Genomic DNA, 18669 nt, shown 5'->3' on the forward strand with positions numbered 1-18669 from the left:
GGCCCCCTGGAGATAGTGACCACTTGGTTCTGAGCTTTGAATACATCGTAGAGCTACAAGTGGAGAGGGTAACAGGAGTAGAAAGGGAAAAGCCAACTATAAAATGGAGGATTACAGAGGTATGAGGACCTTCCTGCAGGAGGTTCAGTGGGAAAGAGAATTGGTAGGAAAGTCAGTAAACGAAATGATGGACAATGTAACAACAAAATACAAGGAGGCAGAGGAAAGGTTTCTTCCAAAGGGTAACAGAAATAATGGGAAGAACTGAACGAGCCCTTCATTTACCCGAAGGTGTAGGGAGGCAAAGACTAAGTGTGCTAGAGAATGGAAAAAGTACAGAAGGCAAAGGACTCAGGAAAATAAAGAGATTAGTTGACGAGCCAGAAACGAGTATGCACAGATAAGAAGGGAGGCCCAGCGGCAGTACGAAAACGGCATAGCATCGAAAGTCAAGTCTGACATGAAACTGCTTTACAACCACATCAGAAGGAAGTCAACAGTCAAGGACCAGGTAATCAGGCTGAGGAAAGAAGGTGGGGAGCTCACAAGAAATGTCCAAGAGGTATGTGAGGAGCTCAACATGGGATTTAAGGAAGTATTTACAGTGGAGGCTGAAGGGACACTGGGAAGACAAAACAGTGGGGTACACCAACATGGAATATACCAACAAGTCTTGGATGAAATACACACAACTGAGGAGGAGGTGAAGAAGCTCCTAAATGACCTTGATACCTCAAAGGCGATAGGACCAGACAACATCTCTCCATGTGTCCTTAGAGAGGGAGCAGAGACACTGTGTGTGCCACTAACCACAATCCCTTGAAAATGGGCAACTACCCGAGGTATGGAAGATAGCAAATATAGTCCCCGTCTTTAAGAAAGGAGACCCAAATGACACACTAAACTATAGACCAGTGTCACTGACGTGTATAGTATGCAAAGTCATGGAGAAGATTATCACGAGGAGAGTGGTGGAGCACCTGGAGCAGAACAAGGTTATAAACGACAGCCAGCATGGGCTCATGGAAGGCAAGTTGTGAAGGCTTACTCAGCCCTGTAACAACTTCAGTCAGTATTACCATGGCTGGCTCCTCCTCAGGAAAATTAATGAATAGAAAAAGAAATAATAACAATGATAAACACTTTATTATTTAGAAATGGAAAATGTAAAACAATAAAACATGAATGGGTATCCTAATTGAAAGAAAAATGAAAAATGAAATGAAAAAAAAATTCTTCACAGAGTGTAGCCATGAATAATTATTTCAGATGACAGGAAAACAGGTTCGTTACCACTGCTATGATGAGGGGTTAGGTCCTGTGTTGGTTTACATAACAGGTAAATAGGTTAAACATGGGACGTCTCAGGACGTTAGTCCATCTCCTATTCTTCTCGTTGGTTGGCAGGTGACCCTCTCTGTCATTCCAAGAGTAGTGTTGGGAGCTGTGAGTTTAGTGATTTGACCGGAGCCCCACACGTCACCTTTCGGGAGGAGGGGAAGAGGGAGGGGAAGGGATAGCGGGAGCTAGACTGACCCTACCTTAACAAGCAGCCAGCAATCAAGCTATCACTTTCGGGGAGGGGGAAAAAGGGGGGAGGGGGAATAGCGGGAGCTGGACTTACCCTACCTTAACAAGTAGCCGGCAATGAAACTATTGTTACTATATACTCCCTCGCTACTCCTATCTATTGAACTTTTCCCTCACACAAGTCTTGTGTCACAAACGTACTAGAGTTTTATGAAAAGGTAATTGAAGTAAGAAATGAAAGGGAGGAGTGGGTTGATTGCATTTTCTTGGACTGCAAGAAAGCCTTCGACACAGTTCCTCACAAGAGATTGGTACAGAAGCTAGAGGATCAGGCACATATGACAGGAAGGGCATGGTCCGTGATGAGGTATCACAGTGGGCACCTGTGACGATCAGGGTCCCACAGGAGGTCAGTCCTGGGACCAGTGCTATGCTTGGTATATGTGAACGTCATGACAGAAGGGATAGACTCAGAAGTGTCCTTGTTTGCAGATGATGTGAAGTTAATGGGGAGAATTAAATCAGATGTGGATCAGACAGGTCTACAAAAAGACTTGGACAGGTTGGACGTGTGGTCCAGCAGCTGGCTCTTAGAATTTAACCCCACCAAATGCAAAGTCATGAAGATCTGAGAAGGGCAAAGAAGACAACAGACAGAGTATAGGCTAGGCGGCCAAAGACTGCAAACCTCACTCAAGGAGAAAGATCTAGGGGGGAGTATAATACCGAGTATGTCGCCAGAAGCACACATTAACCAGATAACTGCTGCAGCATATGGGCATATAAGCAAATGTAGTCCCAAATTTAAAAAATGGAGACACACAGTATTAAACTACAGACAGTGTCATTGACATGAGGTACGTAAAGTTCTTGAGAAGATTATCAAGAGAAGAGTGGTGAACCACCTCGAAAGGAATGAGCTTATAAACGACAACTAGCACAGATTCAGAGAGGGGAAATCCTGTATCACGAACCTAGTAGAGTTCTATGACAAGGTGACAACAGTAAAACAAAAGAGAGAGGGGTAGGTACAGAAGCCAGGATGCAGACAATAGAAGCTGAAGTAAAAATGCTGAAGCAATGTAAGGAAGCAGAGGAGAGGTTCATACTCAAGGGCAACAGAAATAATGAGAAGACCAGGACGAGCCCTTGGTTCATACAAAGGTGTAGAGAGTTCAAAGCTAAGTGTGCTAGAGAATGGAAGAAGTATAGAAGGCAAAAGACCCAGGAAAATAAGGAGATTAGTCGAAGAGCCAGAAATGAATGTGCGCAGATCAGGAGGGAGACCCAGTGACAATACAAAAATGACATGGAAGCGATAACCAAGTCTCACCTGAAGCTGTTGAACAGTTACATCAGGAGGAAAAATAAGAGTCAAAGACCGGGTAATCAGGCAGAAGAAGGAAGGAAGGGAGATCACAAGAAAAGACCGAAACGTATGTGAAGAGCTCAACAAAATTTTAAAGAAGTATTTACAGTAAAGATAGAAAAGACTCCAGAGAGTGGAATGGTGGGGTACACCATTGTGTACATGACACAATACATACAGCCAAGGACGTGAAGAGGCCGCTAAGAAGTGAACTAGATATCTTAATGGTGATGGGGCTGAACAACATATCTCCTTGGGTACTGAGAGAGAGCAGAGACACTCTGTGTACCACTAACAGCAATCTTCAACACATCTATCAAAACAGGATGACTACCTGAGGTGTGAAAGACAGACACGCAGCACTAAGCGACAGACCAGTGTCACTGACACATATGGGATGCAAAGTCATGGAGAAGATAATCAGAAAAAAGGTGGTGTAGCACCTAGAAAGGAATTAGCTTAGACATGACAGCCAGCATGGTTTCAAGGAAGGGAAATCCTGTGTCACGAACAAAGAAAAGACAGAGAGGGGTGGTTAGATTGCATTTTCTTGGATCGCAAGAAGGTTTTCGACACGATTCCACACAAGAGATTAGTGCAAAAGTTGAAGGAGCAGGTATATACATCAGGGAAGGCGCTGCAATGGATCAGAGAATACCTGAGAGGGAGGCAACAACGAGTCATGGTATGTGACAAGGTATCGGAGTGGACGCCTGAAACAGCAATGGTCCTAGGACCATTTCTGTTTCTGGTACAGTAATCCCCCCAAATTCGCGGGGGTTACGTTCCAAGACCAGCCGCAAATTTGGAAAAACTGCAAACTCTGGATGCGGTTAAAAAATGCCTATAAATACCTAATTTTACAGTTTAAACCCTAAATATGCACCCAAACACTTTAATTTCAAGCTCAGGTTCATACATCACCCTTAAAAAATGAATGTAAAGATAAACCCATATACAGTATTGTACTCCTATGTCACCCGCAGTGATAGAAATACTGATGTTACCCCCATATGTACTGAAATTCATGTGAGCCCGTTTTCTTTGGTATACTTTAATTCATGCAACCCCGTTTTCTTCGGTATACATAAGGTAAATATATGGTAATATTTGAATTTAGTAAAAGTAAAGTTAAATGTACGGGTACTCACCAGTGATGAATGATACCGATTGAAGATGATGATGATGAATTAGCTGTGCAGTACAATGAAGGTAATGATTGCACAGCAAAGCAAAGAAGAGAACTTAAAGCTCCTCGGGTAATGCCTGCTCTTCAGTATTATATTTTATATGGAAATTTTGCTGAATTTACGTTAATATTCATGTTACAAAATTATTAAATTACATTTTTTTAATATTTAACGTTAAACGTTAAATTATATATTGCCACGAAAAATGAAAAAAAAAAAAAAAAAAAAAAAAACAGCAAATTTTCGTGGATTTCCATGAACAATTATTAGTTAAGTTCTAAGGAAAAATCCACAAATTATTGAAGCCGTTAATTCAGAACTGTAAATTCGCTGGGGTCAACTGTATATGTGAATGACATGATGAAAGGAATAGACTCAGGGGTGTCCCTGTTTGCAGACGATGTGAAGCTAATGAGGAGAATTCAATCAGACGAAGATCACGCAGGACTAAAGGGATCTGGACAGGCTGCAACTGGCTCCTAGAGTTTAACCCCACCAACTGCAAAGTCATGAAGATCGGGGATGTGCAAAAAAGATCACAGACAGAGTACGGTCTAGGAGCCAAAGACTGTAAACCTCACTCGAGGAAAAGGATCTTGGGGTGTGTATAATACCGAGCACACCTCCTGAGGCACACTTCAACCAAGTAACTGCTGCAGCAGATGGGTGACTAGCAAACCTAAGAATAGCATTCTGACACCTCAGTAAGGAATCGTTTAAGACTCTGTACACAGTGTATGTCAGGCCCATACCGGAGTATGCAGCACGATTTTAGAACGCACACCTTATTAAGCGTGTCAAGGAATTAGAAAATGTGCAAAAGTTTGCAACGAGACTAACCTCTGAGCTATTGGGCATGTTCTATGAGGAGAGGTTTTAAGAGAAATTGACCTGACGACACTGGTGGTCACGTGAGAGATGAGGCATGATAACGACATGTAAAATACCGGGAGGTATTGACAAGGTGGACAGAGACAGAATGTTTTTGAGATGGGATACAAGACCTACCTTACAGTCAACAATGTACTTCATACACTCAGGGCCGGATTAAGAAGTCTCCGGGCCCTAGGCTATTCAGATTGGCGGGGCCCCTTTGAGTTACGGGCAATCGAAGCGACCCCTTCCAGCTTGGGGGTGGGGGGGGGTCGGTGTGAGCCTGTTTAAGGTCTAATTAAATACATTCTGGCTATTTAGATTAAATTTAATAGGGAAAGTACATCAATACAACCAAAACCATTTTCCAACAGCTATTATAACTATCTTGTTAAATCATGCATTTTAAAGAGAATAAACTCAAGACAGCATAGTATTACTAGACTAGGCTATTAAAGTAGTGACATCATGTACCTTTTATATTCAGCATAACCACTACAGCACTATTATTCCCTTTATAAATCACTGACCATTATTGTTATCATTGCATCATGCATAAGACTATCAAATCATATAAACTCAAGAAAGTAAAGAATTGTTTATATTCACAGGCACTTCTTAAATAAACTTTTTTCTGGATTTCATATTGGCAAAATCATCAATTATATTCTGAAAATCAATATTTCTTGTTAGATCAGACTCAATGGTCAACAAGGCTAGGTTACACAATTTGTCTTGGCTCATTGTTGAACGGAGCTGGTTTTTCACTCTTTTCAAAACAGAAAATGAACGTTCTCCTTCACAGTTAGTAGCTGGAAGTGTTAGGTAAAGGCGATACACTATGTCAACATTAGGGAAGGTTTCTGAGATACCTGCATTTCTTTAATGTTTCAAAGAAGCTGAGGGCGCACATTTTTCAGGTGGAGCTTTAATCTGATTCATATACCCAGAAAAATGAACTATTTCTTCAACAAATGTGTCCTGAACATCTGCTGAAAGGTATTGTTGCAACTTCAATGCAGCTTCTCTCAATTCTGCATCTGGCATAGTAGTAATTTTGAACAGAAATCCAAACTTGTCATTGAGATTCTGGTAGATTTCTTTTCTTTTCACCAATTCTGTAATCAGTGAATCCAGAATGACGGAGTATGTAGCTGTCTTACATTTCTGCCTTGGTAGCAACACAATTTCATTGTCTGGCTCTTCAAAATTGCGTTTCCTCTTCCTTGACCGCTGATGATCAGCCCGGTAACTGTAGTCTTTCACCAGCAGTTTAGCTTTCTCTTCAAACATTTCAAAAGCTTCATCATTGCGAAGTGAGCTTACAAATGCCACTAAGCCTGCATAGTGGTTAGCACAAGTAGCCATTTCAATTTCAATTTTCCGAAGTGTCTTGTTCGTGGCATTTAACCGTTCCAGTATACAGTCCCAAAGCACACAGAGTAAGGCCAATTCAAAATCTTCCAATTTTGATGCTAAGCTGGCTGCTTCGCTTCTTGTAGTTGCTGTCTGGTCTTCATCCTCTGCTATTTGGATCAAAGCAGAACGTATTTCAGCAAAGCTGTCTTTCAAAGCATGTGTTGCATCATGCTGCGCTGACCACCTTGTTGTTGATAATGATTTGATGACATCTCCATGAATGGTTGACTTGAGTATACTCCACCGATGCGTTGAAGCAGAGAAAAAACATAAAGAGTGTTTGTAAAAGTCCAAAAAATGAAACTGCAGCGACACAACACTCCGCAGCACATGACCCAACAAGATTAAGAGAATGTGCTGAGCAGGGCACATATTCAGCAAGTGGGTTGATTTGCTTGATACGGGCTTGCAATCCATTATATTTACCCGACATGTTACTTGCATTGACGTAGCTCTGGCCACGGCAATCCATAATAGAGAGATCATGTTCAAGCAGAGTATCCAGTACTACATTCATCATTGTTTCTCCATCATGGCCTGAAAGAGGAATGAATTTTATAAAGCGCTCTACAGGCTTACCACTGGAGTCGACAAAGCGAACAATGAATGTCAATTGATCTGTATGTGAAATATCTGATGTTGAATCTACACTTATTGCAAAGTATTTTGCAGTTTTCACAGCTGCTATGATGTTATTGAGGACCTTCTTAGTCATCAGTTCAATAAATTCATTGCATATAGTAGATGACATGTAAGATACAGTGCCTCTTCCTGCATTCCCAAGGCATGACACATGATTTGCTAAGAATGGATCAAATTGTGCTAACAGTTCTATGATCCCTAGGAAATTGCCATTGTTTTCTGAACCAAAAACCTCATTTTCTCCATGGAAAGCAAGTCCTCTTAGAGCTAAGAATTTTACAACAGCAACAACTCTTTCTAGAACTTTTCTCCAATAAGTGCACTCTTTTTCAGTTTGATTTCCAAATGAGAATCCAATAAGCCTTTTTTCTGTGCACGAAATACACTGGCTAAAATGCAGCTCCTGTGAGTGGTGCTGTTTTCATGTTCCTCGAAACGCTTGGAATTTTTCCTGTCATTGAACCCCTGTGTGAAGGTATTTTCTTTGGTAGAAAATAGCTTGCATTCTGAACAGTACACTTTTCCTGAGCTTTCAGAGTATACCATCCATGATCTTTTCACAGTTTCTGAATTTGCAAGCTTCCTATAAAGCATAGATGACTTTAAACAACGACGACTTCCATCATCATAAATCCTTGCTGATTTCCTAAAGTCAATGTTCAGAGTTTGAACATTAAAATGGTATAAAATACCGACAGGTTGTTAGGTAAGACACATATGCAACAGTTAGGTATCTTTATTTCGAAACGTTTCGCCTACACAGTAGGCTTCTTCAGTCGAGTACAGAAAAGTTGATAGAAGCAGAAAATACTTGAAGACGATGTAATCAGTCCATCACCCTTAAAGTTTTGAGGTGGTCAGTCCCTCAGTCTGGAGAAGAGCATTGTTCCATAGTATGAAGCAATATGCGATGAAACAATATTGCTTCATACTATGGAACAATGCTCTTCTCCAGACTGAGGGACTGACAACCTCAAAACTTTAAGGGTGATGGACTGATTACATCGTCTTCAAGTATTTTCTGCTTCTATCAACTTTTCTGTACTCGACTGAAGAAGCCTACTGTGTAGGCGAAACGTTTCGAAATAAAGATACCTAACTGTTGCATATGTGTTCAGAGTTTGACTGAAGTTTTCTGCAATGAAAGCATTACGTAGAGAATCTGGGATTACATTTGGCCATGAGGCAGGATCTTTTAAGACAAATCGTGTGGATGAAATGTCCGTTGAGACATAGAGAGGAGACACAAAAGAAGTAGATGCTGGCTGAGAAATAATGGAGGGAGGGCTTCTTGTATGATCTGACGTATCTGCAGATTCAACTGTACTGGTAACATCAGAAACTGTTTTCGTGAGCATGTCTGTGATCTTTCTGCAGCTTCCTACATCTTTCTTTTTCTGTTCTTCTTCTTAAATTTTCTTCTTTCTTTTCTGTGACCCACTCGCGTAAGAACGTCCAACATCACGTTCACGAGATGCCATAATGAGGACGTATCACTGTCTGTAATCATGCAAATACAAATTTTTCATTATCAATTATTATTAATTTTTTAATTATTATTATTTTTTTTCTGTCAATTGGGGGGATATGGCCCTTGTAGCCCCCTTTCCTCTGGCTGCGCATCTAAAAATTCAAAACGTTACCAGAAAGGAGTCATATACAGAACTTTTACAATAGATTAGGTTAGTGATTTGGGCTACGAATATTTTACTAATTCATCCTCCTTGATCTCCAATTTTCTTAAACAGAAATCATACTGAGTCCAAGAACAATGCACAATGGTATTTATATTACCATTTTCATAACTAAACTAATCATTATGTTTTGCATGATATATGGCCTACCACCATAGATAAGGACATGAGAATTAAAGAATGCAGGGACAATTTTCAGTTTCACCCAACCAACGATTTTCTGATGTGGCTTATGTGTTTCTGGGGAAATATGTAGTAAATTAATTGATGTTCTACATCACTTCTGTCGCAACTTGAAAACTAAGCATTTGCGACGGAAGTGATGTAGAACATCAATCAATTGAGATCTGTTACTGAAATGATAAAGACTTAAAGACAGGACAAAGTGCTTTTAAAACCTACAAACGGAAGTCAGTTTGCGTTTTTAGGTTTTTCTTTATAGTATTTTTACCAAAAATGCGTCTTTACTGGTCCATGCGTCTTTACTGGTCAAGTAACCCTATCAGGTACCTCCCTTAACATTTAGAGGCGAAAACAAACATTTATCCATACACATAAATGTCTATCAACAACACTTCAGTTAATTTGTCACAGTACAAGTCTAGATAACGTGTAATTACTACAGAAAATTGGAGAGGAATCTCCCATACTCACCCATTAGCGGGAAAACACAGCTGTTTGATGTAAACAAAGGCGTGTTGAGTGTTGCCATCTATGGTTAGGTTTATTTATTTTTATTTTATTTTATTTCATTATTTATTTTTGTTTTGATTAATTTTTAAAAATCAATTTTACTCTCCAAACACTTGAACTTTTTTGGTTGGGACCCCTTTGCACTTGCACCATGTGCGCAGTCTTGGATGAGCCCCTGAACCCCTTAGACCGCTGGGCCTCGAAATGCACGGGGCCCTAGGCAAATGCCTCCTTTGCCTATGCGGTAATCAGGCCCTGCATACACTACTCAGACCTACCTTACAGTCAACAATGTACTTCATACACTACTCAGACCTACCTTACAGTCAACAATGTACATCATACACTACTCAGACCTACCTTACAGTCAACAATGTACATCATACATTACTCAGACCTACCTTACAGTCAACAATGTACATCATACACTACTCAGACCTACCTTACAGTCAACAATGTACATCATACACTACTCAGACCTACCTTACAGTCAACAATGTACATCATACACTACTCAGACCTACCTTAGAGTCAACAATGTACTTCATACTCTACTCAGACCTACCTTACAGTCAACAATGTACTTCATACTCTACTCAGACCTACCTTACAGTCAACAATGTACTTCATACACTACTCAGACCTACCTTACAGTCAACAATGTACTTCATACACTACTCAGACCTACCTTACAGTCAACAATGTACTTCTTACACTACTCAGACCTACCTTACAGTCAACAATGTACTTCATACACTACTCAGACCTACCTTACAGTCAACAATGTACTTCATACACTACTCAGACCTACCTTACAGTCAACAATGTACTTCTTACACTACTCAGACCTACCTTACAGTCAACAATGTACTTCATACACTACTCAGACCTACCTTACAGTCAACAATGTACTTCATACACTACTCAGACCTACCTTACAGTCAACAATGTACTTCTTACACTACTCAGACCTACCTTACAGTCAACAATGTACTTCATACACTACTCAGACCTACCTTACACTCAACAATGTACTTCATACACTACTCAGACCTACCTTACAGTCAACAATGTACTTCATACACTACTCAGACCTACCATACAGTCAACAATGTACATCATACACTATTCATACCTACCTTACAGTCAGCATAATATTTGCCAGTAACATTGTTCACTTCTTCAGACACTGCCAGGTAAATACTTGTCTGGGCTCCAAGTTTCTCGTCCTGAAAAATAACGAGTCATGAATATATAAATAATTGCATATTAGTAAGTATGTTACTGAGTGAAACCCATTAAGTGATCCAGAAAGAAGAATTATTCTCTCCTTCCTCAGATCAAACATAATTTCCCACAATTCCCAGCGCGATGCATGAGCTTTATGGGTTTAAAACTTCCCGCTGATTATAATAATATCTGCAATTTGAACATCAAAATTATGTCAGTAAAATATATGTGAAGGAACATAGGACGCATCTCCTGACCTATAATTTCAGGGTCAACATTTATAACCGTAATTAGTAACTATTCCATGATACTTACTTTTCCCATAATCCTAACAAGCATGGCAAAAATATAGGTGAAAAGATTAGTTTCATTTTTCCACATTATTTCTGTGTACACTACACCTGGGTGGACACTGTTAGCCGTCACGTCTGTGGATAAAAATAAAATACTTAGCATCTCCTTTCGTTTTCCATTAATTATGCATAATTATAAATTATTTCAAGAGAATAGCTCGTGAAGGGAAGTTTCTAGGTGCTGCTGTGGTGCTCTTGGCCTTAGGAAGTGAGCTTGATCTCTCCTTCCTTAGATCAAACCTGATTGCCTCTCATTCCCCAGGCGCTGTATCACCCTTATGGGTCTAGTGATTCCCTTGATAGTAGTAACAATTTTAGAGTAGTTAGAGAATGAACCATTCAAGTTAGTACATATTTTGTTTGAAAATGCTTGTAACGTCTTCTTCCTTGTGAGAAGCTCTCTCTAACTAGGACTGTCGACACCGTCCCCCAAGACTCCTAGTCTGAGTCTCACAAGTGGCTTGTACAACACTTTCTGGAGTAAAATCTGTAAACTGTAGTAAATATCAATTACAAGTTACCTGATCGTTGGTCATGGGTACCTTTATATTAGCCGTAAGTTAACTATCCTTGATATCCCCACCCAGTATTAATGGTCACGTGACTAGGGGCAAAATACAGTAAATAGTATCACTAATGTATCCAGCCAAAGACTGGCATCCACGATTCGTTGTAAGGCCTCTGAAATACATAGTTAACTGCCAGGTAACGTAAATTGGGAAACCGTAAAGAGGTGCTCTCAGCACGAGTCCTTGTTCATAAAATGGTTACCAGTTTCCTTCTTCCTCACTCATTCGCTGGAGAACCGCTATGGGTCACTAATCTAATTTCTCTACTCATTTCTACCTAGTGTAAAATAATTAAAAGCCTAAAACTACATTTTTAATTCCATTATTGGTTCCAAACACTCTAATTCTACCTAAATCCTGTAATCTATCAAATCAGTGTAAACCTACCAATAATTATGTGCTGACTTATAACTTCCTCTTCATATTTTGTCAGCATGGATTCTAAAGCCTCTGCTGCTTGTTACTATGATCCTGTGGGATTTCTTGTACTCAATAAATTGCCACATTTAGGATATCAAAATAATTAATGAACCAACCTGTTCCCCTTAGCTTCTCTGACAGTTCTTTGGTAAATAAGATATTCGCCAGTTTGCTCTGACTGTAAATGACCATTTTTTTAGGGAATGGATTCTTCTCGTAGTTCAGGTCATCTACATCAAGTGATGAGCCGAACTGATGTACCCCAGAGGAGACTGTCACCACCCGACTTGGAGCACTTGCCTTCAACAGTCCTGGAGAAATAACAGTATTATACTTAATTCTGTGATCAGATCCATCAGTGTAAAATATTTCATAATATTTTAGTGATTTTTATATGACAGTTTCAGCCAATACATGGATTATTAAATATAACTAGTTTTTGGTTAAATATTTATATATCACCGTCTCGCTGAAGTTGTGGGTCGTATCTTAGCGTTGGTATACCTGGAGTGTTGGTGGGTGGTATACTTGGAGTGTTGGTGGATGGTATACCTGGAGCGTTGGTGGGTGGTATACTTGGAGTGTTGGTGGGTGGTATACCTGGAGCGTTGGTGGGTGGTATACTTGGAGTGTTGGTGGGTGGTATACCTGGAGTGTTGGTGGGTGGTATACTTGGAGTGTTGGTGGGTGGTATACCTGGAGTGTTGGTGGGTGGTATACCTGGAGTGTTGGTGGGTGGTATACCTGGAGTGTTGGTGGGTGGTATACTTGGAGTGTTGGTGGATGGTATACCTGGAGTGTTGGTGGGTGGTATACTTGGAGTGTTGGTTGGTGGAATACCTGGAGTGTTGGTGGGTGGTATACTCGGAGTGTTGGTGGGTGGTATATCTGAAGTGTTGGTGGGTGGTATACTTGAAGTGTTGGTGGGTGGTATACCTGGAAAGTTGGTGGGTGGTATACTTGGAGTGTTGGTGGGTGGTATACTTGGAGTGTTGGTGGATGGTATACCTGGAGTGTTGGTGGGTGGTATACTTGGAGTGTTGGTGGATGGTATACCTGGAGTGTTGGTGGGTGGTATACTTGGAGTGTTGGTGGGTGGAATACCTGGAGTGTTGGTGGGTGGTATACTTGGAGTGTTGGTGGGTGGTATATCTGGAGTGTTGGTGGGTGGTATACTTGAAGTGTTGGTGGGTGGTATACCTGGAATGTTGGTGGGTGGAATACTTGGAGTGTTGCTGGGTGGTATACCTGGAGTGATGGTGGGTGGTATACCTCGAGTATTGGTGGGTGCTATAACTGGAGTGTTGGTGGGTAGTGTACCTGGAGTGTTGGTGGGTGGTATACCTGGATCGTTGGTGGGTGGTATACCTGGAATGTTAGTGGGTGGTATAACTGGAGTGTTGGTGGGTGGTATACCTGAAGTGTTGGTGGGTGGTATACCTAGAGTGTTGGTAGTTGGAATAACTGGAGTGTTGATGAGTGGTATAACTAGAGTGTTGGTGGGTGGTATACCTGGAGTGTTGGTGGGTGGTATAACTGGAGTGTTGGTGGGTGGTATACCTGGAGTGTTGATGGGTGGTATACCTGGAGTGTTGGTGGGTGGTATACCTGGAGTGTTGGTGGGTGGTATACCTGGAGCGTTGGTGGGTGGTATACCTGCAGTGTTGATGGGTGGTATACCTGGATTGTTGGTAGGTGGTATACCTGGAGTGTTGGTGGGTGGTATACCTGGAGTGTTGGTGGGTGGTATACCTGGAGTGTTGGTGGGTGGTATACCTGGAGTGTTGGTTGGTGGTATACTTGGAGTGTTGGTGGGTGGTATACCTGGAGTGTTGGTGAGTGGTAAACCTGGAGTGTTGGTGGGTGGTATACCTGGAGTGTTGGTGGGTGGTATACTTGGAGTGTTTGTGGGTGGTATACCTGGAGTGTTGGTGAGTGGTATACCTCGAGTGTTGGTGGGTGCTATAACTGGAGTGTTGGTGGGTGGTGTACCTGGAGTGTTGGTGGGTGGTATACCAGGACTGTTTGTGGGTGGTATACCTGGAGTGTTGGTGGGTGGTATACCTGGAGTGTTGATGGGTGGTATACCTGACCTGGAGTGTTGGTAGGTGGTATACCTGGAGTGTTGGTGGGTGGTATACCTGGAGTGTTGGTGGGTGGTATACCTGGAGTGTTGGTGGGTGGTATCCCTGGAGTGTTGGTGGGTGGTATACCTGGAGTGTTGGTGGGTGGTATACCTGGAGTGTTGGTTGGTGGTATACCTGGAGTGTTGTTGGTATACCTGGAGTGTTGGTGAGTGGTAAACCTGGAGTGTTGGTGGGTGGTATACCTGGAGTGTTGGTGGGTGGTATACCTGGAGTGTTGGTTGGTGGTATACCTGGAATGTTGGTGGGTGGTATACCTTGAGTGTTGGTGGGTGGTATACATAAGAACATAAGAAAGAAGGAACACTGCAACAGGCCTACTAAACTATGCGGAGCAGCTCCATGTCCCCTCCCCTCCCGAATTAGCCCAATGACCCACCATGTCTGGTCACCTCCACTCAAGGAAGGAGCACGGCACCAGACCCAGCAGCACAAGCTAGTCCGGTCAAACTCACACCCACCCACACCCACTCATGTATTTATCTAACCTATTTTTAAAACTACACAATGTTTTAGCCTCAATAACTGTACTAGGGAGTTTGTTCCACTCATCCACAACTCTATTACCAAACCAGTGCTTTCCTATATCCTTCCTGAATCTGAATTTTTCCAACTTGAAACCATTGCTGCGAGTCCTGTCTTGGCTGGAAATTTTCAGCATGCTATTCACATCTCCTTTATTTATTCCTGTTTTCCATTTATACACCTCGATCATATCCCCCCTAATTCTACGCCCTTCGAGAGAGTGCAGATTCAGGGCCCTCAGTCTATCCTCATAGGGAAGATTTCTGATACATGGGATCATCTTTGTCATCCTCCTCTGTACGTTTTCCAGAACAGTTATATTCATTCTGTAATACGGTGACCAGAACTGAGCAGCAGAGTCTAAATGAGGCCTAACCAAGGATATATAGAGTTGAAGAACAACCTGAGGACTTTTATTATTTATGCTTCTAGATATGAAGACAAGAATTCTGTTAGCTTTATTGCAAACACTAATGCACTGTTGTCTTGGTTTTAGGTTACTGCTAACCAGAACTTCTAAATCCTTTTCGCAATCAGTAGTATTAAGATCTACATTATTTAGTTTATATGTGGCATGGTTATTTAACTGTCCAACATTTAGAACTTTGCATTTGTCTATATTAAACTGCATCTGCCACTTCTCCGACCATTGCATCAGTCTATTCAAATCATCCTGGAGTGCTCTAGTGTCCTCATTAGAATGAATTGGACGGCCTATTTTGATGTCATCAGCAAATTTGCTTATGTCGCTATTTATTCTCTCATCTATGTCGTTTATGTAAATTGTGAACATAAACGGGCCCAACACTGACCCCTGAGGAACACCGCTTGTGACCTGTCCCCATTCTGATTTCTCCCCATTTATGCAAACTCTCTGCTGCCTATCTGTCAGCCATGCCTCTACCCAGGAAAAAATTTCTCCTATTCCGTGTGCCTTAAGCTTCCTCAATAGCCTCTGATGTGGAACTCTATCGAAAGCCTTACTGAAGTCCATATACACAGTATCCTATTCATTACCATGATCTACCTCCTCAAACACCTTAGTGAAAAAAGTTAGTAAATTCGTAAGACAGGAAAGCCCCTTTGTAAAACCGTGTTGAGAATCATTAATCAATCTGTGTCTGTCAAGATGGCTACGAATTGCTTCGGCAATTATTGATTCCATTAATTTTCCCATTATGGAGGTAAGGCTTATTGGTCTATAGTTCGAAGCCAAAGACCTGTCACCTGCCTTGTTAATAGGTATTATATTGGCGATTTTCCACTTATCAGGCACTATGCCAGTTTGTAGTGATATGTTAAAAAGATTAGCCAAAGGTATGCTAAGCTCCTCTTTACATTCCTTTAAACCTTGCAAACAGTTCAGGGCCTGGGGATTTGTTAGGCTTTAGTTTCTCTATTTGTCCGAGGACCATGTCACTAGTTACCGCAATCGTGCATAGTTTATTATCGTCTTGTTCTACATCTATTATTTCTGGAATATTGCTAGTATTTTCCTGGGTGAAAACTTAGAGGAAGTAGGTATTCAGAATTTCACACAAATCCTTATCACTGTCAGTGATCTGACCAGAGCTACTCTTAAGTGGGCCAATCTTGTCCCTAATCCTACTTCCGTATACCTGAAAGAACGCTTTTGGGTTAGTCTTTGAATCCCTCGCGACCTTAGCCTCATAATACCTTTTGCTTTTCTAATTCCTTTCTTTATTTCTCTCTTTAATTGAATATATTGATTTCTTAACTGCCCATCCCCTCTTTTGATACGCCTATACATGCCTCTCTTTTGACCAATGAGATGTTTTAATCTAATGTTCATCCTACTCTGCACAAATGTTATCTGGGCAGCTAAAACTATGCTCTGAAAAACGTCATATTGGCAACCAAGATCACCTACCTGACCCATAGTCAGGACATCCCAATTTAGCCCACCCAGGTCATTTTTCAGTCCCATAAAGTCGGTCAAGTGAAAATCTGGGGCAGAGATTTTATTGTAGCTATCTGGGTAATTCCATGATATATTGAAACTAAGTGATTTGTGATCACTTTCCCCAAGCTCATCATTAACCTTAAGATTATTAATTAGTGACTCTTTGTTGGCAAGAACCAAGTCAAGCAGATTGTTTGCTCTAGTTGGTTCTGTCACCTGGAGTGCTGGTGGGCGGTATACCTGGAGTGTTGGTGGGTCGTATCCCTGGAGTGTTGGTGGGTGGTTTACCTGGAGTGTTGGTGGGTGGTACAACTGTAGTGTTGTTGGGTGGTATACCTGGAGTGTTGGTGGGTGGTATACCTGGAGTATTGGTGGGTGGTATACCTGGAGTGCTGGTGGGTGATATACCTGGAGTGTTGGTGGGTGGTATACCTGGAGTGTTGGTGGGTGGTATACTGGAGTGTTGGTGCGTGGTATACCTGGAGTGTTGGTGGGTTGTATGCTGGCGTGTTGGTGGGTGGTATACCTGGAGTGTTGCTGGGTGGTATACTGGAGTGTTGGTGGGTGGTATACCTGGATTGTTGGTGGGTGCAATTCTGGAGTGTTGTGCATTGTATACCTGGAGTGTTGGTGGGTGGTATAAATGGAATGTTGGTGGGTGGTATACCTGGAGTGTTGGTGGGTGCTATACTGGAGTGTTGTGAGTGGTATACCTGGAGTGTTGGTGGGTGGTATACCTGGAGTGTTGGTGGGTGGTACAACTGGAGTGTTCGTGGGTGGTATACCTGGAGTGTTTGTGGGTGGTATAATTGGAGTGTTGGTGGGTGGTATACCTGGAGTGTTGTTGGGTGGTATACCTGGAGTGTTGATGGGTGTTATAATTGGAGTGTTGGTGGGTGGTATACCTGGAGTGTTGTTGGGTGGTATACCTGGAGTGTTGGTGGGTGGTGTTCCTGGAGTGTTGGTGGGTGGTATACTGGAGTGTTGGTGGGAGGTATACCTGGAGTGTTGGTGGGTGGTATACTGGAGTGTTGGTGGGTGGTATACCTGGAGTGTTGGTGGGTGCTTTTCTTGAGTGTTGTGCATGGTATACCTGGAGTGTTGGTAGGTGGTATACCTGGAATGTTTGTGGGTGGTATACCTGGAGTGTTGGTGGGTGCTATACTGGAGTATTGTGCGTGGTATACCTAGAGTGTTGCTGGGTGGTATACTGGAGTGTTGGTGGGTGGTATACCTGGATTGTTGGTGGGTGCAATTCTGGAGTGTTGTGCATTGTATACCTGGAGTGTTGGTGGGTGGTATACCTGGAATGTTGGTGGGTGGTATACCTGGAGTGTTGGTGGGTGCTATACTGGAGTGTTGTGAGTGGTATACCTGGAGTGTTGGTGGGTGGTATACCTGGAGTGTTGGTGGGTGGTACAACTGGAGTGTTCGTGGGTGGTATACCTGGAGTGTTTGTGGGTGGTATAATTGGAGTGTTGGTGGGTGGTATACCTGGAGTGTTGTTGGGTGGTATACCTGGAGTGTTGATGGGTGTTATAATTGGAGTGTTGGTGGGTGGTATACCTGGAGTGTTGTTGGGTGGTATACCTGGAGTGTTGGTGGGTGGTGTTCCTGGAGTGTTGGTGGGTGGTATACTGGAGTGTTGGTGGGAGGTATACCTGGAGTGTTGGTGGGTGGTATACTGGAGTGTTGGTGGGTGGTATACCTGGAGTGTTGGTGGGTGCTTTTCTTGAGTGTTGTGCATGGTATACCTGGAGTGTTGGTAGGTGGTATACCTGGAATGTTTGTGGGTGGTATACCTGGAGTGTTGGTGGGTGCTATACTGGAGTATTGTGCGTGGTATACCTAGAGTGTTGGTGGGTGCTATACCTGGAATGTTGGTGGGTGGTATACCTGGAGTGTTCCTGGAGGATGTTCCGGGGGTCAACTCCCCCCCGGCCCAGTCCATCACCTTAGACAGTCCTGGGCTCTCAAGTGAGCTTAGACAGTTCTGGGCTCTCAAGTGAGCTTAGACAGTTCTGGGCTCTCAAGTGAGCTTAGACAGTCCTGTGCTCTCAAGTGAGCTTAGACAGTCCTGGACTCTCAAGTGAG

General features: G+C 42.3%; 1 protein-coding gene across 1 annotated transcript in view; it reads right to left on the minus strand.

Moving 5' to 3' along the window:
- Nucleotides 1-10513: 10513 nt before the first annotated feature.
- Nucleotides 10514-18669, minus strand: part of LOC128688155 (retinol dehydrogenase 11) — a 645869-nt gene continuing 637713 nt past the window's right edge. The window contains exons 6-8 of the mRNA XM_053775864.2: nucleotides 12099-12293; nucleotides 10956-11068; nucleotides 10514-10639 (exon numbers count right to left, since the gene is read on the minus strand). Coding sequence (XP_053631839.2) covers nucleotides 10529-10639; nucleotides 10956-11068; nucleotides 12099-12293 — 419 coding nt within the window. The 3' untranslated portion in view covers nucleotides 10514-10528. The remainder of the gene's footprint in view (nucleotides 10640-10955; nucleotides 11069-12098; nucleotides 12294-18669) is intronic.

The sequence above is a fragment of the Cherax quadricarinatus genome, chromosome 19 (genome assembly GCF_038502225.1).
Source record: "Cherax quadricarinatus isolate ZL_2023a chromosome 19, ASM3850222v1, whole genome shotgun sequence".
NCBI lineage: Eukaryota > Metazoa > Arthropoda > Malacostraca > Decapoda > Parastacidae > Cherax > Cherax quadricarinatus.